The sequence below is a fragment of the Malus sylvestris genome, chromosome 15 (assembly GCF_916048215.2).
Source record: "Malus sylvestris chromosome 15, drMalSylv7.2, whole genome shotgun sequence".
NCBI classification, from domain to species: domain Eukaryota; kingdom Viridiplantae; phylum Streptophyta; class Magnoliopsida; order Rosales; family Rosaceae; genus Malus; species Malus sylvestris.
Window position 1 is genome coordinate 10,548,038 of NC_062274.1, and position 20,275 is coordinate 10,568,312.

At 35.8% G+C, this 20,275-nt stretch overlaps 3 protein-coding genes across 7 annotated transcripts; 1 reads left to right on the top strand and 2 right to left on the bottom strand.

Moving 5' to 3' along the window:
• Positions 1-15: 15 nt before the first annotated feature.
• LOC126604049 (ankyrin repeat-containing protein At5g02620-like) lies at positions 16-3,693 on the bottom strand. Of its 5 annotated transcripts, none has more exons than XM_050271114.1 (4): positions 3,383-3,693; positions 2,489-3,054; positions 1,730-2,139; positions 16-1,338 (listed from the first exon to the last, which is right to left on the bottom strand). In XM_050271114.1, the coding sequence occupies exons 2-4, from the start codon at positions 2,970-2,972 to the stop codon at positions 472-474; spliced, it is 1,761 nt and encodes a 586-aa protein (XP_050127071.1). In that variant the 5' UTR covers positions 2,973-3,054; positions 3,383-3,693; the 3' UTR covers positions 16-471. The 5 variants fall into 5 exon arrangements, with proteins under 5 accessions (XP_050127071.1, XP_050127073.1, XP_050127072.1 ...); XM_050271116.1 differs by having other exon boundaries at positions 2,489-3,057; XM_050271115.1 differs by having other exon boundaries at positions 3,362-3,693.
• A 2,446-nt stretch (positions 3,694-6,139) lies between these two features.
• LOC126602652 (uncharacterized) lies at positions 6,140-7,058 on the top strand. The gene is made up of 2 exons (XM_050269568.1): positions 6,140-6,443; positions 6,559-7,058. Exons 1-2 carry the CDS (start codon positions 6,140-6,142, stop codon positions 7,056-7,058), a joined length of 804 nt encoding a protein of 267 aa, XP_050125525.1.
• A 5,577-nt stretch (positions 7,059-12,635) lies between these two features.
• On the bottom strand, positions 12,636-15,063 carry LOC126605129 (polygalacturonase-like). The gene is made up of 4 exons (XM_050272498.1): positions 14,492-15,063; positions 14,096-14,385; positions 13,295-13,523; positions 12,636-13,082 (listed from the first exon to the last, which is right to left on the bottom strand). The coding sequence occupies exons 1-4, from the start codon at positions 14,969-14,971 to the stop codon at positions 12,864-12,866; spliced, it is 1,218 nt and encodes a 405-aa protein (XP_050128455.1). The 5' UTR covers positions 14,972-15,063; the 3' UTR covers positions 12,636-12,863.
• Positions 15,064-20,275: the final 5,212 nt, after the last annotated feature.

Consider the following 20,275-nt stretch of genomic DNA (forward strand, 5'->3'; position numbering starts at 1 on the left):
CTGAACAATACGATGTGAAAAGGGTAGTCAATATTATTAATTATAAACATCAACTGTTATTACAATACTTTGCAGATAACACACAATAATCTATAATCTTGTAATACTTGGGCAGCAGCAGTTGGCAACTTGGCATGGAACATTCATTCAGTTCAGTATCTGCAACAGCCTCACAGGCTCACAGCCCTTAAGGATCAAACAAACCATGGATGTCTGAACTCATAGCATAGACGGTAAACACATACCACACACAGAAGAACCATCGAGAGATCACAAATGAGGAATGAAGCAGATATATGTGTCGTCCATTTACTTGCTCAACCCCGATGCTCTTAATTTCTTCATATATACTCCATATTTCTAGGTTAAGAGATAGATGCTTCACATCAGTTCAGATACGTAATATCTGAATCGGATTAGTGAAGCCATAGGTCACCCGATCCGTTGTGTTTCATTTCTCCCAAATGAAACTTAAAGCGCATACATCCTCTTATATTCGCTGTTCAAAATCTCGTGTTCTGATGCCATAGACATAGACAACGAACGAGACTTACTCTCAGCTCTCCGGATGTTCCTCATTTTGCTCTCCTCCATCCTATGTAAAATGACACAATAGCACATGGAGCCAATGGTGGTAAGCATGATTGTGCTGCCTATAACTGTTGCATACACTGCTAGCCACCTCGAGTGTGAGCCCACCACCACATACGTCAGAGAAATAAAAGCAATCGAAATGAAGAGGCAAGCTAGCCACATGAGCTTGTTGATCACAAACACAAGCTGCCTTTTTGCCTTCTGCTCAATCACAACCACAGATGTCTGGACTACCACAACAGCCAGGGAGATGAAGAGCGCCAGGCTGTCAAATACAAAGAAGATGATGAAAGCGGCATTATTTGCTATGTGCGCTTGTCCAAGCGTAAGCCCTGGCGTTTCTTCCTCAACATATTGGCCAGGAACTGTGAATATGGCCGCAAAAGCAACGGTGGCAATCAGCACGGCAACAATAGTGGCATTGTTTATAGCATTGTTGAGGCCGCTAATGTGGAGCTTTTTCAACTTTTTTGCAATTTTCTGGACTCTGGCACCAGTTTGGCGGGTCTGTTGAAGTTGGGATTGGACATCGTGCTTTATGTCACTCACGGTCTGCTTCAGCTGCTTTGCTGGATTTGCAGGTTTTCCTTGGTCTTTAGAATTGGTGGCCCCTGCTTCCTTTAACACGGCCACAAGTTCTGGACTCCCATATTTTTCTGCAATGTCAAGGGGGGTCTCTCCAGCCTTGTTGCTTGCATTAATGTTACTAGCCTCTTTATTTATGGACAACAGACGGCATACATTCTGTACATGAAGGACATTAGCATTGAGCAAACAAAATTATATTACCAGCTAGCTTGCAGATTTTCAGATTGGTTAGGTTCAAATGAACTCGAAATCACATGCGAGAACTACAAGTGTTGCCATTACCGCATACAAATATCATACACCAATTAAGCACCAACTATGAAAGTACGAAACCATTCTTCAGAGTAAAGCTGTAGCATACGTTTTGAGTAAAATATCAGCACGGACATAATATTTAACATGATTTCTCAAGACCTATACAAATGGAAGCTAGACCCCATACCTAGTATAGAAATTTGGATTTAAAACGACGAACACTTGAATCATTGATATTATACATTTCATTAGGTTAGTAAATAAAATTGAAAGAAAAGAAAGGAGGAAGCACCTCAATACGGCCCTTCCTTGTGGCAATATGCAATGCATTGTTTCCCTTGTTATCTTCCACAGTCAAAACTGAGGGGTCGGGTTTCAGCAACTCCAGCACAATCTCCTCATTGTGCCCCTTCACGGCCATGTGTAGCGCAGTTTGGCCTTTAAGATCAGTTCTAAAAGCAGCACTTGGATCCTTGCGTAGAAAGGACTTGACTACTTCCAAGTGCCCCAACCTTGCTGCTGAATGAAGCACAGTCTTCCCATTATTGCGGGCTATCTTGGCAAGATTTGAGTCAGTTTCCAAAAGGAGATTTACAATATTAATATGCCCCTGAGTAGCAGCCGTGTGTAAGGCGGTTGAATTCGATAGATCTGTGGTCATTGCCAAGTTTGGGAACACGTGCAGAAGTTCTTTCAACACCTCTGAAAGAAAGAAACAATTTCAAATCATAATGATGCATAGGGGAAGGAATATTATGTGATAGTCTCCTAAACATAATTAGGCTCTTATAGGTCACCAGACGCATAAGGTGAGAAGTAAAAGCTAGTGTGTGTGTGTGCGCGCTCGTGTGCGTGTTTAGACTGAGGAAGGCACAGTCCAGAAACATTTCAAAATCCAGCTTCAAGAAGATAATATGTTTTTCTGTAACACCGAATTACAAAAATTGTGTTCCTTTTTACCATTGCATATGAAATAAACATTATAGAACTGCTTCTATTAAAATATTATGAATTTCAACAAATGAAATGGATATTCATACTACTATCTTACCAAGATGGCCATGTCTTACAGCAATGTGGAATGGGTCGTAGCCATTTCTGGCAGCGATGGATGCAGTTTGAAGGTCCATGTGCTTCAACATTTCCCCAACAACCTCAGCATGCCCATTCTCCGCTGAGGCATAGAGGGGGGTCTCTCCCTCCTGGTTCATCTTCGACAATAAACCAATTGACTCAGTGCTGTTACAATTCTGAAGAATTTCTCTGACTCTAACTAAATTCCCTGCTCGAGCCGCCAAATGGAGTTGGGAGTCACCTCTTTTACCCGGTGACTCTTTGCTCCTCCTCCGTTCACCGCCAATAAAGCTCAGCTGCTTCTCCATAACTATCCGAAAACTCTTCTGCTTCTCCATAAATCCGCGAAAACTCTTCTGTTTTTCCATCGCTCCTCGAGAACTTGACTGTTGCTCGATTGCCCCACTGAAACTTGGTAGTTTTTCCATCCTTGGAGCCTGAAAACTGCTCTGCCTCTCCATGACCAATTTCGCAGAAACCGGTTGATCTCAAACAAAATCCAACTTCCTAGTCCTCAGAATCCTGATTCTCCAATCTCAAATTCTACTTTTCCATGATCATAACCAGATAAACAATTTCAACCAAATTTATTTCCTCACAGTAAACTAATAATCACAATTCTGCAGATATATAGCATCACAAGAAATATGCTTTCCAATCTCTACTTAATTATTGGAATTCCAGTTCTTTGATCCAAAAACTACTTAAGCAAACTGAAACTCGCCATTTGGAATATCAAAACCCGTTGAATAATGAAAACAACAGAACCCAGAAAGGAATCTAAATCCAAATCCAAATCCAAATCCAACAGATGACAAGAAACAAAAGTTGAATACCAATTACAAAGTACCTTGATTGTGAAGCTTTATACCTTATTCTAGTGCTCTGAATCTGAAAAGCTGGAACCTTTGGATACCATGCGGCTGAGGCTGAAACCCAAAACCAAAGGCTGAGACCTTGATCAATGATGGGGTATCATCACTATCACCTTATCAGTGAGTAACACTTAGAACCACATCCCACCAACAAATTTCTTTTCAACTCAACTCGTACAAAACTACATGAGAATTGAGATTTTATGAGGAGACAGACAGCAAGGACAAACTACTGCTGACAACACCATCTATAATTCTAGAAATGATAACTCGGGAGAGGAGACTCAGTGGAGAGTCGCTTGATGCTTTTTACTTTATCTTTATGAGTTAAAAAAAAAGATTAAGGGAGTGACTGAGTGTGTTTAATCACATAATAATATAGTTTAAATTTGTTTTTTATAAGAATTGAATTTGAAATATTTTATTTACCAATGAAGAGTAATACTATTAGACTAAAAAACTAATGTTTTTCTATTAAAAGCGACGAATGTGTTTAGGGTGAGATGTATATATGTACTTGGCTTCATTCATGCCATACACATACGCATAAGAATATCCGTCCACAATAATGGACATATATCAAAGGATCAGTATTTGATATTTAAAGGGGTTTTATTCTTTTCCAAATCAAATATCTCCAGTCTAGTGGGATAAATAATCAGACAAATACATAATAACTAATAACTAGCCTTCGCACGCGCTCACATGCATGCAGAAGATATTTTTTGAAACATGTTATGTTACGTGCGACTTACACGTTTTAAATGTATTTGTATGCGTAAATTGACAAAAGAAAAGTCAAATATTTGAAATAAATGAATCATGGTAGAAGAAACCCCTCATAAATCAATTAAAGCAGCTGATTTCACATAATAAAATCGGTTTTTATAGAATTTACATTATGAATAGAGAAAATAATATTTAATAAATAATTGATTGAATCATATTATTATTAGTCCATTGTGAGGCTAAGCCCACCCTCCCTCCTCCTTAGTGTAGATAACATTGTTTGTTAAAAAAAATCATTTGACAACTAATTGAATCACATTATTATGCGCGTGTGAGAGATTTTTTTGTAACTGGCACTACACACCTCTTAAGTGTTTAAAAATTGAGAAATAATATTTAATAAACAACGGTGTGCAAAAGGTATTTTTTAATCACACCGTGTTATGCGTGACTTACACATTTTAAATGTATTTATATTTGTGAATTGATTCAACATTTTTTTATTTCGTTATTTTCTTTTTTTATCACCGGTGCTACGCGCCTCTTAAAATGTTTTGAACACAATATTTATGATTTTTCTTTCCTATCACGTGGGCATCATCAACTTTGTCATTTGTTTATTCTTTTCTTTCTTACTTTTCATTTTTTTATTTCTTTTCTCTTTTCTTATTTATATTTATATTATATTTTATAATTATCAAATTATCAACTTACCCTTGCATAATTTGATATATTATTTTAGGCAGCTTTTGAATTTTTTTGACCGAAGGGCAGTTTAGTTCAAATCTTTTTGTCGAAGGGGCGACGCCAAATTTTTTGTCGGCATCTGGGGGCACCAAATTTCACTGTTCATCGCACTGCTTTATCTGTTCACTGAGCTTCTTGCTTTCTTATATAGATTAGAGATAATATAGAATTTTTTGTTTTTGTCTTGGAAGAGTTGTATTGAGAAGAAGAAATAAAGAAGGATACATGATACATGTGCATCCCCATAATTGCGGAGGAAAAGAATCATTCCCAACTTTGATATATATTTACAAAGAATTAATAATTAATATAGAGGATAAGTGGTTATCTACCACAGTGGTGTACCTTTCGTGTTTCTGCCATAATGAAAATTTTCTTGTGAAGAAGAGTGTTGCCTTTGCATTATAGTGGATTCAAATCCCGTCGGCTTCCTAATTTAACATCTAATCTAACAAATATATTATTTAATATAAAAAAATGTAGAGGATAATATATATACATACGTATATGTGTTGTATATGTTGATCAATCAGTATCCTTAAACATAAGGAGTTCTTAATAAACAACGAATAAGTGGTGATAGCAACAAATATAAATATATTGAAAAAGAAAAATTGAAGAAGATGCATGGCATGTGGAGTGTGGAGACACTCCTGGTGGACACCCTCGGGCAACAATATGGTAAGGCCATATCTAATCATTGAGCTAAAACCTAAAATTTTTAGTTCAGACATAGTTTTTCTACTCCAACCGTTCTGATCTAAAATTTTAGTTCAAGATTAGTAAAGAATGAACTTAGGCTAATTTTTTTTCTTAAATTAACTTTAAAAAAAATTTATGTAGACTATCGTAAATTAATTTTATGAACATTTTAATATAAAACTATTTAAATTCCGATAAATATTGAAAAATCACTAAATCGATACATGAAACTCATGAAACCCTATGGAAGAATATTAAAATCATGATAAAGATGTATGAACACAAAATACATGAAACATACAAGACACACAGAACACATGTGAAACGCATCATACACAAAACACATGATAAATATGAAGCACACACAAAACACATGTGAAACACGTGACACACACAAAATACATACCAAAATACATACAAAACACATGAAACACAAACCTACACACATGAAACTGAAACATCCAATCATCCTCTATATAAACACAGGTTGAATATCAAACCATCACACAACATATTCACCAATCTTTCAACTTTTAAAGTGTTTTTGTTTCCTAAAAATCCTCAATATCTCATCAATGGGTGATAGAAGAAGGCGTAGCAGGGCAATGCAAATGGCACAATACCAAGCAAGCCTTGACAATGCGGATGCAGAAATGATCAACGCAGAAGCCAAATTTGCAAACTCACTTATGCAATATGAGCACCATGCCGAATTTAGTTATCGTGGTTCTGTCACGGGGCATTCATTTGTGCAGTGTGATAGAGAAGAGTGTTATGACCGAATGATGAAAGATTATTTCATCGAATCTTCGAGACATCCTGCTCAAGATGTTCAAAGGCGGTTTCAGATGAAGAGAAAGTTTTTTGAAAGCATCTTGAGTCAATCATGACCACTACTTTGCAAGGAAGATAGATGTCATAGGCTGACAAAGTTTATCACCTCATCAAAAGCTCACATCTGCATTTCGGATGTTAGCTAATGGGTCATCTGTAGACTCAACTGACAAGTATTACCAACTTGCAGAGACTACTGTTATTGAGAACCTGAAGCGCTTCTGTAAGGCAATTGAAGCCACATACCTCCGTAAGCCAAATTGTGAAAATTTAAAGAGGCTTCTACGCAAGACAGACAAAAGAGGCTTCCCTGGCATGATAGGAAGTCTTGATTATATACGTTGGAAGTGGAAAAATTATCCTACTGCTTGGGCTGGCCAATTCAAGGGCCATCATAACAAGCCAACCATAGTGCTCGAGGTTGTGGCGTCTTACGACACATGGATTTGGCATGCTTTCTTCAGCGCTCTTGGATCAAACAACGATATCAACGTTCTTTGGTCTTCTCCTTTGTTCAATGATGTTGTCAATGGATGGGCACCAGACTTTCGATACAAAGTAAATGGTAATAGATATAAGCTAGGTTACTACCTAACTGATGGTGTTTATCCTAGTTGGTCTACCTTTGTCAAAAGTTATTCTCATCCCGATAGTGCGTAGAAGAAATTATTTTCGCAAAGGCAAGAGTCTTACAAGAAGGATGTGGAGAGAACGTTCGGGATCCTACAAGCTCGATGAGCCATTATTAGAAGGGCTGCACGATTGTGGCATACCGAAGACCTCTATTCAATATGATGACATGCATAATTTTGCACAACATGATTGTGGAAAATGAGTACATCGAAATTGAAGAAGATTCAGATGAAGATGTGAATGATGACCAACCAACATATGCAAGAGTTATGGTAAGAGATGTTGAATATCTTACTGCAACCACATATTGGACCTGACAGGATATGGTTACATTGAGTGAGTATATGATACGTTTAAATATAATTCAAGCTCCTCAAGGTCATGACACACTTCGCAAGAATTTGGTTGAGCATATATGGCGCCGAGAAGGTGAACGTTGATGAGGTTGGTGTATTAATGTGTTCTTTTGTTAATTTTAAGTGTGCTAAGTTGTTATTTTATGTAATAATTTTAAGTGTACTATGTTGGTATTTTCTAGTAATAAATTGAAGTGTTTTCTTGTGCGAAGTCTTTTGTCTAATACGTTGTCAAAATTATTGAATGTCGTTTGAATTATTGAAGGCATCTATTATACATCCAAGTGTGCAATAATAAGTACAATAATTATTGAAGACATCTAGATTAATAGAAACAATAATTAATAAATCATAAATTTAATACACACGACAATTAATAAAGTACATAAACTTAATACAAACGACAATTCATAAACCACATAAACCACATAAACTTAATACAATCAATAATTCATAAACTACATAAACTTAATAATGATATCCACCATCTTGGCTTGGTGGTGGACTTGATGGTGGACTTGGGATATAGCCTTGAGGTCATTCATCATCTTGAAATATACTCCTTGTAGCATACTTTTGCAAAATTTCATTTTGCTTACCACGTAGGAACTTCTTCCTCTCTGGAGTGTATTTGTTGAGATCCTCAATCATGAAATTAATTTTGAACCTTTCTTGCTCCCTATCCCCTTCTTCCTTCATGGCTAAACGCATTCGGGCCACTTCTTCTTGCCGAGAGTTATGGATTTCGGACAGTCTTGCAAATCCGGTAGCAATGTGTCCACTCATTGGCTCTTGGGACTTCCCTTTTCTCTTTGCTTCCTTTTGTTTATCTCTTCCCAGGGGCCTTGCAATAGAAGAAGTTGTGGTCATTTCATCGACACCTTCATTAACACCTTCATCTCCATCATTTGTCGGTGCAGCTTCACATTGAAATAATCTTCCCCATTATTGGTCTGCATCGGTTGCCTACCTCGGACAATCCTTGAGGACGTCCCAAGCATGATGCAACTTAAAAGGTTGATTTTTTGGTGTTACTCTTGTCATGTAAATTGCCATTGCTTTGTCACCCTATGCAAAAAATACATAAAAATAATTAGTTGCAAAATAATATTATGTACATGACAAATAAAATATCAACAAAAAAACTCACAATTTATGCGGCACTCATTCCACTAGCCATTTCAACCACGGCTTTCTCCAAACTTCCCTTCCATAAAGTGCATGCTTTGTTGATAGTCTTCCATCGATCGTAAAGACCACCACCTTCCCTCCTGCCGCCGTTGCAATTTTCATGGAACTTTTCAATGATTTTATCCCACAGAACCTTTTTATTTTGATTCGTGCCAACTGCACCATCTTCGCTAATAGAAACTCATGCAAAGCATAAAGCAACCTTCCTCATAGGTCCAATTACGACCTCTAATATGCTCTCTTGCCATCTTGAAAATTTTGGAAATGGGAAGAAATGGTAGAAAGAAAAATTGGAAGAATTGTAAGAAAAAAGTGAGTTTGGTGTGAATGTTTGAACAAATATAGGTATTTATAGAGTTTTTGGGTGAATTTTGAGTTAAATATTTTTTTTAATTATTTTAGCTGTTAGATTTAAATTTGGGCCGTTAGATTTTTTTTTATCGTTAGATTTGATTATATTCGATCTCAGCCGTTGATATAAAAAATATAAAAAAGAAGTTTGAATCTAGGCTATTGGATCAACCAACGGCCTGTTGATTCCATCCGTCGAATCAATAGAGCCGTTGGTGCGCCTAGGGAACGTGGCCGGCATGCCCACGTGGGTGGGGCCCAGTCAGTTTGATAGTGCGTCTGGTGAGTGGGTGGGGGTGTTTGGCGCACAAACGCCCGGTTTTAGGTGCACCGGTGGGGCCTACGCCGAATCCTGGGCTAATTTTTTTACGGAATTTGGCTTGAGTTTGACTTTTGGCTTTTAGCCCAAACATTTAGGTTGGGTTGGGTTTAGTGTTTAGGAACAATGAGCACACCCCAAACAATATGCAAATTGCAGAGTTTAGATCATATCCAAAAAAGATGTCAATTCTTAAGTGAAATGTTAACTAATCACTTTTGACAGCAAATATTACTCCAATCGAACAATCTTTTAGTTGACCTGGAATGGCAACAAGGCTTCTAGCGTCAATTTCAACACTACCTTAATTTGCATTTTATTTATTTTTTAATTGGTACGTCCCATAATCCACCTGAATATAAAGCTTTAAAAATGATTTTACTGTTTATTTTATTTTGAAACGGGCCTTATATGGTAGTAAAATAATAATTAACATACTAGTTGGAATACAAATAAATTTGATAGCATTCCTCAAAATAACACATCAACCATCAATTAAGCATTTAAATAAAAAAAATTGACATATTTATTGAAGATGCTCGGTAAAAAGAAGTCAATAGAAAATTAATTATTTAGTTGTTTACAAAAACAATTAATTATTTTGTTTACAACAACTAAAATGGCTTAAGAGAATTGAGGGTAATGTTGTATAGCACTATGTAGCATGTGAATAAGAATCCATTTGAATTTTCAATCCCAAGTTTGAAAATATATAAAGTCGGAAGGAATTTGATGAATGGAACTTTGTTGATAATGACTGCCAGCTGCATTGAATCATTCATCAATCCTACAGCTCTCACGGGCTCAACTTACATGAATCAAAGTTCGGATCTCTCTTCCTCTTTTCAACAGTTCAAATTTCTTGATCGTCGATTTAGAATTGCAAAATCTAGAAAAGATCTAACGGTAAAAAAAAAAAAATCTAACGGTCCAAATTTAAATCCAATGGCTAGAATAATCTTAAAATTTATCGGAATTTAAATATTTTTTCCAACGGCTAGAATAATTTTTTTTTTTTTAAGTTTATGTGGTTTATCATGATTTTCATGTATTGATTTAGTGATTTTTCAAAATTTATCGGAATTTAAATATTTTTAGGTTAAAATATTCATAAAATTAATTTAGGATAGTCTACATAATTTTTTTTTTTAAAAAGTTAATTTAAAAAAAAATAGCCTTAATTCATTTTTTGATAATCTGAGGCTAAAATTTTAGGCCAAAAGGGTTGGAGTAGAAAAGCTGTTTCTGGGCTAAAACCTAAATTTTATGGGCTAAATATTTTTAGGTTTTAGGTCAGGATTGGAGATGGTCTCACTAGCTCAACTTACATGAATTAAAGTTCTCTCTTCCTCTTTTCAACAGTTCAAATTTCTTGATCCGTGGATTTAGAATTGCAAAATCTAGAAAATATCTGAATTCTATGCACACCACTTGGCTTGGCACTTGATAAAGGTCAATGACGTAGGTCTCACAATTACGTAGGCAAATAAAAAAACAATTTGGATATTGTATAGGGTAATAATAATTAGACAAATGCATAGTATAACAATTTGGAGAGAAACATGGGCTGATCTGTAATCTCAGATTAGTAATATATAATAGGATAATGTTAGGAACATTAAATTTTCAAACTAAATTTTATAAATTTAATTTAAAATTTTAGTTTCTCTTGCATTACTATATTGTATATTACAAATCTGAGACTAAGGAGGAACCCCTCTTTCTCTCCAAACCTAAACTTTTAGGAGTCTTCCAAAATTTTAACTGTAGATTACTATATATGAAATTAAATTTGATTTAACCTAATGAAAAACATTAAACTTTTAACCGTTTGTAGATTAATCTACGTTTGTTTCATTTCACATATGTATTTTATCTTTTACTGCTAAGTTTAAAAAAGGCATGTGTGAGTGACTCTGTGTGCAAACTATGAAGTTGACATGTGCCTAATGTTTGTTGAAGGAAAATAACATAGCCATTGGCATATGTAATTATACAATTAGTTAGGCATGCAGCCTCTTTTGACTGAGTATCAAGATCCGAGACTGCGCGCGGCGGTTCTCCATTTTTTATTTCTTTCTCTGCTTTCCGGTCAAATAGGGGTACGGACATTCGTGTGCGAGACATGATGATGATACTCTTACCAGAATAGAGTCGGTCAGTCAAATAACACAAACAAAATTCTTTGAGTGTTTCGGAGTACTGGTGTAAAAGAATAGTTAAATATTTCAAAGATTGTAATCGTTAAACTTTTAATTTTTATACTTCTAAATAAAAATTGACGATTAAAAATAATATCCAAAAAAATCCCCAAATACCCTAAAAACGTGTGTGCAAATTGTAAGCAGCAGCAGATCATCTCCCAAACAATCAAAGTTAATTAAGTTTTGACCGTACGTGCTGATTCCGTAGTTATCATCTAATTACTTAAAGTGCATGTTTGAGATCATCACCTTCATTCGATTTCAATCTGATGACTGTACTGCTGATTTCTCTTTATTCTAATTAAATTGCGATTGACCAGTGATCAATCCATGTTTATTTTATGTTGAAAATCAGTTGACCAGCGATATTGGATCCATATTTTGCATGTGTTCATTAATTGATGCCTTAGTGTCAGTTTTAAATTGAATAATTTGCAGTGAAGGACGTTAGATGAACATATATATATTTTTTAATTTATGACAAATTGCTTAAAATCGGTATAACAAACTGTTTAAAAAATTTAGTTCATATACAAATTGAAACTGTTTTATAAGTTCATATTATACTTCAGAAAATTTCCTGTTTGCAATTTATTTAACTGCATCATCAAATACGGATGCAATTTGTAATAAATTTGAATTTTAGAAGATTTTGATAAAAAAAAATTAAGTGACAGAATTAAAAATATTTTAATAGACTCTAAAATTCTATATAATTTTTTTGTTCAAAAAAAAAAAAATTCTATATAGATTTTGGCATATTCTTACGAACTGTTCATCTTCTATTTGGTATGGCGTGAAAATAAATCAGAGGGGGAGGGTTGGGTTTTTTATGGCATTTGGTATTTATGCTACCCATCCTTAAATCTATCAAAATCCCTTGCCCATTAAAATCCTAGCAAATATGTGGCATTCTAACTACACCTAGACATTTGTGGATTTTTTTAAAATCCTAATCGATTATCCTTGGATTTGGATGTATTTTTTAAAATCCTTTTAACTCCTAATTTGACAACACCATAATTTCAAAATCTTTGATAGTCTTTAAGAATCCTAATTGACTACACCTATTTTAAAATCTATTAAAATTCTATCAAATCCTAATTTGACTATACCCTCTTAATTTCTTCTTTGTGATGGGAAAATAAAAACTCATTACAATATTTCAGAAAATCGATACGTAGAGATATATCCACTTTCAATAGGATTGATATACTCCAAGCAACACTCAACCATGGAAGCTCTACAAATAACTGCATCCATGTGGTGTGGTGTGCAAATCCATCACCATTGATCAGTGGTAATTAATCTTGATACAATCATACAACCTGCTCGATATATGTCCTATGCTGTTGTCAAATCACATACGATACACGTACATAATTACCTTAATAATATATAGATCAATTATCTATATACAAGAATCTGGCATAAGCAGTCCAGTGCTGGTTCCACTAATGTTCTTGCACGATGACGTGGTAGCCTTATTCAGATATGTAAGCTTGATGTCTTGCAATCTAATCCCTGTACATGGAGTGCTAGGGCTGCATTCAAATGTTACTGCCTCTGCCGTTCCCGACGTCCCTTGTATGTTTCTGTATGTCACTTGACTAATCTTCACACCCGAACTCTACAACAACAGAAAAACTAATAAGCTACCCAGATTATATATTATATGAATAAAATTGAGGTTCCATCGTAAAATCAATTGATATATGAGAAGTAACTCAACTCTTATAAGCCCTTACAAAGTTTCCGCCGTTGCGGCAAAGGGCCATTTGGATTTAATTTAATTTAATAGATATGTAATTAAGGGAATATAATATAGGATATTAACTTTACCATAGAAGGACAGCCTTGGTTATTGGGGCAATAATCCTGGTCAATGATGACGGGGTTTTTAACGTTCCTCATGATGATGTTTTGGAAGAGAATGTTCTTAACGAAGCCAGTGCTAGGCCTGGCCCATGACTTTATTCGTACTCCATTGTCTGATCCACTGAACACTGCATTCGTTAGGGTTACATTTTGGACACCATCTTCCTTGAGATCCTTGCCTAGACTTCCAATGCTGCATTATATATAGTCATCAGATCACATTCAGAGATCATGAGAAGCACTACCTTAATTCGTAATTAAGCTATATTTTTTAATCAGTGTTTAGGTTGGTTATTAAGTTAATCTTTTCTACATCGGAGTCCATTAGAATATCACATGCTAATTAAACCCATCCCAAGTTTGTGTTACTTAGGCCTGGTTTGGTACTGAGGTGATTCTGAAAAAAGCTGGTATAAAAAAAAGTTAAGAGCTTTTTTCGTGTTTGGTAAACATTCAGCTTCAGTTTTTTTTCACAGTTTTGGGTGAACAAAAGCCAAAAACAAGAAGCTGCAAAACTCAACTTTGAAAAACCGGTTTTTTTTCACATCTGTTTTACATAAAAGTTTACCAAATACTATAATACTGTTTATTTTTTTTTTTTTCAAAAGCATTTTTACAAAAATTTTTACCAAACACTCTACAGCTTTATTTCACAGCCGCTTATTCTCACAGCACATCAGAAGCAGTTTTTTTTCAAAGCACAGCAATACCAAACCAGCCTTTAATAAACCCAACTTGTAAATAAATAAGACTGATCGACTGTACCTTACGCCATGGCCTGGACCACACTTGATGTTGCTCATATAGAGGTTTCTGGTGCCAGGACCGATTGATATGCAATCGTCTCCGGTTTGCAAGATGCTGCCCGTGATGGTGACTCCGGTAGAGCTCTGCACATGAATGCCATCTGTGTTTGGGCTTTCACTCGGAGCGATGATCTTCACGTTTCGAACGACCACATTGTTGCAGCTGTTGACTACAAGGTGGGTTGCCTGACTGTTGATCGATGTTAAACCACTTACCAGAACGTTGTTTGCCCAATTGAACGTTATAGACTGCACATACGTATATTATTATTATTTTATTAGTATTATGTTAATTAAATATATTAAATTAGTATGGTGTAATTATCATTAAAAGTGCATATTTATGCGTACTTACCCTAGCTCCAACAGGGCAACTCTTGCCGGATTTCCTGCAAGCCCAAAATGCAACCCCTCTGGCGTCGAGGGAACCACCGAGGACCCTAAGTCCGGTGACCTCAATGAATAAAATCCAGTAGCCTGAGTTTCCCAAAGCCCTATAGTCCGTGGGGGCCACAAGGGTTCCGTCTATTCGAACTGTTACTTGTCTGGTCTTGCATGGACCTCTAAACACCACAGCCTTCAACAAGAACCTTCCTTTGGGGATGTACATGACAGCATTGCCCTGCCCGGAGCTGCACGCCGATGCCCATGCCTTGACGAATGCTTGGGTCGAGTCCGTCTTCCCATCTGCTCGTGCACCAAACTTCATCACATTGTAGCTAACTGCCGCTGCATTGGAAGACTGCAAGAACAATATGCTGATTGTGAAAAACAGCATTACTGCTGCTACATAATAATTATGAATGTTGCCACAGAAGCTTGATGTATAAGCCATTTTTGTGATGATATAAGTACTTCAGATGTGGGGTTGGATATAAAATATATATGATTTCGATGGAATTAATTGGTATAAGTAATTGGATTGGATTTGGATGCTGAAAAAGAAGCAGTACTTTGGAGGTATTTATAGTTGCTTATTATTCCGTGATAGGCACTAGTACATATTCATATCATATATGATATGTATGTGTATATTAGAGAAAGTCAGCGTAGGTAATTATAAAATGGTGGAGTGCAGGTGCAGCTTAATTATATGATAAAATTAACAAATCAAAAAGTATTATTGTATTTGCACGTCGCCGATCGATCGTTGGCATTAGGGTTTAGGGTTAGATACATGTGTTAGGTAGTGATATGTACGGATACATGAGACATATATGCATAATGCATGTGATAGCTTATACTTATATATACGCGCAGTAGAAAGAGAGAAAAGAGAGAGATTATTAGGCGGCGGGCAAATGGCATTATTAGCATGCATGTGATGATATATGATTGAAGTGATCTTTCCTAGTTTATTAGGGCTTTCCCATCTGGCAAGGCACTTGCGTACGTAAGGAATGAGATATATCCCTCATCTTATACGTATATATTAGTTTTGTATAACATGAGTTCATATATCCATCTCAGTTTTGCCACGTGACACATGGAAGAAACCCGGAGCAGTGGCTGGCGGAGAAGTCGCCGATCAAATGGCCTTAAACACAGGTCAATATTATTAATTCCCCTTCTACTAAAATCATGATTAACTGAATTAATTGACAACTTAATTAAGCTAACACTACGTACGTACTGTGTGAATTGTACTAGCTAGAGGTCGAGGACAGACATTTCTCACCTCTATCACATTACTAATCTTTGGCAGCCAAACATATATAACATGGGCCATATGCTCTTGCTCATCACATATACTTAGCCACTAGTAATTAAATAGTAAATTATACATGTTTATCATCGTCATCATTCTTCTTTTGCACCCCATTTTGACTTTACTCAAACTTATAATGCTTTTGGGTTTAATCACATAAATTGTTTTCATATAAACTTCTTCACAAGTACGAAGTTGCATTGCTTCATGAAGGGTGGATTCATACTTGTATAGGCTAAATCGTCAAAATGGTCCCTGAGATTTGCATAACTCATCACTTTGGTCCCTGAGATTCCAAATCGATAAAAGTGGTCCATGAGATTGTCCATCATCCATCATTGTGGTCCTTCCATTGAAAACTCCGTTAAATGTCCCAGCGCTCTTGGCCGAAAGTTTAGGCAATTTTCAAAACTTCGTAACTCAATAGTTTCTTAACCAAATTCGACCCATAATATATCAAAATGAAGATAGGAAAGTGTAGAATAAGATTATACCTATTTTGAAGCCCAATGGTTGCCGGAGATGGCCGGAAAATAGCCTCAAAGTTGACTGGTCCGAGTGAAAACTTGAAAACTCGCAGAAAACTGGGTAAACTTTAAACGTTCATAACTTCTTCAATATTCAATGAAATCAAGTGATTCAAAAACAAAAATCATACTTCTCGACGAGACAAAGAGAATGGTACCTTTTTAGAAGCTAACTTGCCATGGTTTGGCCAGAAAACGGCTCGAAAGTGGCTGTCTTGGTATCAAGTTAGCCACTTTTGAGCTGTTTTCCGGCCAAACCACGGTGATCTAGCCGTTGAAAAAGGTACCATTCTCTTTGTCTCGTCGAGAAGTATGATTTTAATTTTTGAATCACTTGATTTAGTTGAGTATTGAAGAAGTTATGAACGTTTAAAGTTTACCAAGTTTCCGGCGAGTTTTCCAGTTTTCGCTCGGACCAGTCAACTTTGAGGCTATTTTCCGGCCATCTTCGGCAACCATTAGGCTTCAAAATAGGTATAATCTTATTCTACACTTTCCTATGTTCATTTTGATATATTATGGGTCGAATTTGGTTAAGAAACGATTGAGTTACGAAGTTTTGAAAATTGCCCAAACTTCCGGCCATGAGCTCCGGGACACTTAACGGAGTTTTTAACGGAATGACCAAAATGATGGATGGTGGACAATCTCAGGGACCACTTTTATCGATTTGGAATCTCAGGGACCGAAGTGATGAGTTATGCAAATTTCAGAGACCATTTTGGCAATTTACCCTACTTGTATATGTATATATGAACTCTAACGAAATATTCAATAGTAAAGGGGTGAATTAATGTACAACATATTTTTAACTTGGCAACTGACCACCATCCCTATAATAATTCATAGGTGTTAAAAAAAATAAGAAAGGGCATCTAAAGATGCCTAGGCGCCCGTTTAGACCCGCCTAGGTTGTGTCTCTCAATTAGACCAAAAATAAGATAACTTCCATTTTGCATTTTATTTTCAATAATTTGTTAGAGACTTGTTGGATACTTGGAGAAACATTCATTATATGCTTGTTCCCCATGTTTTGAATATGTTCCATATTGTACAATTTATGTATCCCAATACATTTTTTTTATTCTAAAGGACAAGTAGACATTCCTAGGTATTAACCAATGACACTTGGCAAGCAAATATGAGTGTGATTAGTTACAAAAGTAGTTAAGAATTGAGTTGGTTAAAAGGGTAATATTGTAATTGAATAAGGTAGTTAAGGGGTACCCTTGTAATTGTAGGAAGTCATTGGTTACTATATATAACCATTAGGCTCTTCATATTAACGAATTTAATCTATATGAACTGTTGAATCTTAGAGAAATTGAAGCACGATTCCTTCTTATTTCTTCTTCTTCGTTTGCCTGTTTACTTTGTTCTTGTGAGAATCTTAGAGCTGTTAATATGGTATCATCGCCAGAGGTTGATCCTTGGTATTTTTTTTTCGTTCTTCCGCCACATGGTTTATAGTTGCTCAAGAATTTTTTGTTTTCGCTCTTCTGCCGCATGATTTGTAGTTTCTTGGTTCTTGTGGATGATTTGTTGGTCTTGGTGGAGTTTCTTGGTGCTCGAATTATGGTGTTTCAACAAAGTAAAGGTTTGTGCATTCTAGCTGTTTGTTGATTTGCGTCAGTGAGAATTTCTTTTTGTTTGATGAATTCCAAGGCCAATTGTCATCGTCAACTAGTTTGCTCATCAGTTTCTTGATGAATTGTCGATTGCAGAGGCTTAAAGATTTGGTTTTGGTTCAATTTCTGGTGCAAATCAGGTGATTTTGTTCTTTGAATTCATGCATATGTCTATAATACTGCTGAGATGGTTTACTGTGTTCTGGGTAGTGCAATTTCTGTGATGCTTTCGATTTCTGCAAAATCTAGGGTTTTTTTGTGATAGTTGTAATCTTGAAGTCTAGTGATATGATGTATATTCATCCCAAGAAAGTGTCATTCCTTCTTGGTTAAGTAAGTGTATATTCTGCAAAGTGCACAAGAGTATCAATCTCTTGTTATATCATATTTGTTTTACTATCAAAGAAAGTGTTAGTCTTTCTTAGTGTCAAAAGAGTATCAATCTCCTGCATTAAAGAAAGTGTTGAATTCTTGGTTTAAGTTGAGGGTATTAGTGCACATGAGTATCAATCTCTTGTTCTATCAGATTTGTTTTACTATCAAAGAAAGTGTCATTCTTTCTTGGTGACTTGTGGAATCAAAATTTCAGTATCTTTGGAGTTTACAACAATGGCTTCTTCATCATTCAGGATTGAAAATTTACTAGGAATGTTAACTATAAAATTGAGGGATGATAATTTTGCTAAATGGGCGTTTCAATTTCAGTAGGTTCTTAAAGGATATAAGTTGTTTGGATACTTTAATGGGACAAAAGCATGTCCACCAAAGTATGTGGTTAATGAAGCAACATGAGTAACATTTGAAATTACAGAAGCATACATTGAATGGGAATCTACGAATATGGCTCTGTTGAGTTTGTTACTAGCAACTCTAACAGATGAGACTATGGAGTATGTGTTGGGATGCAGAACTACACTTGAAGCATGGAGTAACCTTGTGGACAGATATGCATCTGTTTCTAAGTCAAGAGTGAATCATCTTAAAATTGAATTACATACAATTCAAAAGGGTATTGATATTAATGATAAATATCTGTTGAAGTTGAAGAATATTAGAGAGCAATTAACTGTTGCTGGTGAAGTGGTTTCTGATAATGACATTATAATTGTTGGTTTAGCTGGACTTCCCAAAGAATATTCAGTTATCAAAACAGTAATATTGGCTAGAGAGTCATCCATTACTTTAAAAGAGTTCATGGCACAGTTACTAGGGGCTGAAAAAGAGATTGAGGGTGAGATCAATATGTTATCTCATAACATGACATCATTATATGTCAATGGTTTGAATTTTTCTGCTGTTGGATCATCTGTTTCTTTTGGATCAACATCTAATCCTGCAGGGCACAATCATATCCCATCAACTACTGGAGGCATTATCACTCAGTCATCTTATAATGGTGTTGCACAATCATTCATTCCTATTCATTAGCCCTATCCATAGCCATTTCCACAACCAATTCCACAACCATTTCCACAGCCACTTCCACAACCATTTCCACAACCATTTCCTCATGATACTTCATCATTTTATCCACCATCTTATGGATTTGGATTTATGGGCAATAATACTGGTCCAAGACCTTAGTTTGGGAATAAATCGTATAATGGTTCTACTTACAAGGGTAACAATAATTTTAGGTCTAATGGTGGCTAAAAAGGAAATTCTTTCAACTCTGTAGGGTCTTATGGTACAAGACAGAATGGTTCTAATACATGATTTTGGAATACTGATACTAAATCCAATGTGGTAATTGAGTGTCAGATATGCAATAAAATGGGTCATACTGCAGTGAATTGTTTTAGAAGGAATACAACCGCAACATCTCCCGGGTTTGTGGTTGAGTGTCAAATCTGTGGGAAAATAGGCTATTCTGCTTTGGAGTGCTATCACCGAGGCAATTATGTCTATCAAGGTCAACAACTACCACCATTTTTTAATGCTATGGCTGCCTAACAATCAACAAAGTTCATTCTTCACGATGCTTAGATACTTGATTCTGGAGCTTCTCATCATATTACTGCTGATGTCAACTCTCAAGTAACACCATTTGAAGGTTCTGAAACAATAACTATTGGCAATGGCACATGTTTATCGAATGCTAATATTGGTTCTACAACTCTAAAAACTAATTCTAGTGAACTTGTTTTAAATAATGTGCTGCATGTTCCAAATATTTCAAGGAGTTTATTATCTGTACAACAACTATGTGCTGATAATCATAGCTGGTTCATATGTGATGAGAGTGAGTTTTTTGTGCAGGACAAGAAGACAAGGGA

Coding starts and splice junctions, on each gene's coding strand:
- LOC126604049 (XM_050271114.1), bottom strand. CDS start 2,972: ATGGAGAGGCAGAGCAGTTTTCAGGCTCCAAGGATGGAAAAACTACCA. Junction 2,140..2,488: donor TGTAAGACATGGCCATCTTG/GTAAGATAGTAG, acceptor TCTTTCTTTCAG/AGGTGTTGAAAGAACTTCTG. Junction 1,339..1,729: donor CAAGGAAGGGCCGTATTGAG/GTGCTTCCTCCT, acceptor CTTCATGTACAG/AATGTATGCCGTCTGTTGTC.
- LOC126602652 (XM_050269568.1), top strand. CDS start 6,140: ATGGGTGATAGAAGAAGGCGTAGCAGGGCAATGCAAATGGCACAATAC. Junction 6,444..6,558: donor GTTTTTTGAAAGCATCTTGA/GTCAATCATGAC, acceptor GGTCATCTGTAG/ACTCAACTGACAAGTATTAC.
- LOC126605129 (XM_050272498.1), bottom strand. CDS start 14,971: ATGGCTTATACATCAAGCTTCTGTGGCAACATTCATAATTATTATGTA. Junction 14,386..14,491: donor GTTGCCCTGTTGGAGCTAGG/GTAAGTACGCAT, acceptor ACGTATGTGCAG/TCTATAACGTTCAATTGGGC. Junction 13,524..14,095: donor GGTCCAGGCCATGGCGTAAG/GTACAGTCGATC, acceptor TATATAATGCAG/CATTGGAAGTCTAGGCAAGG.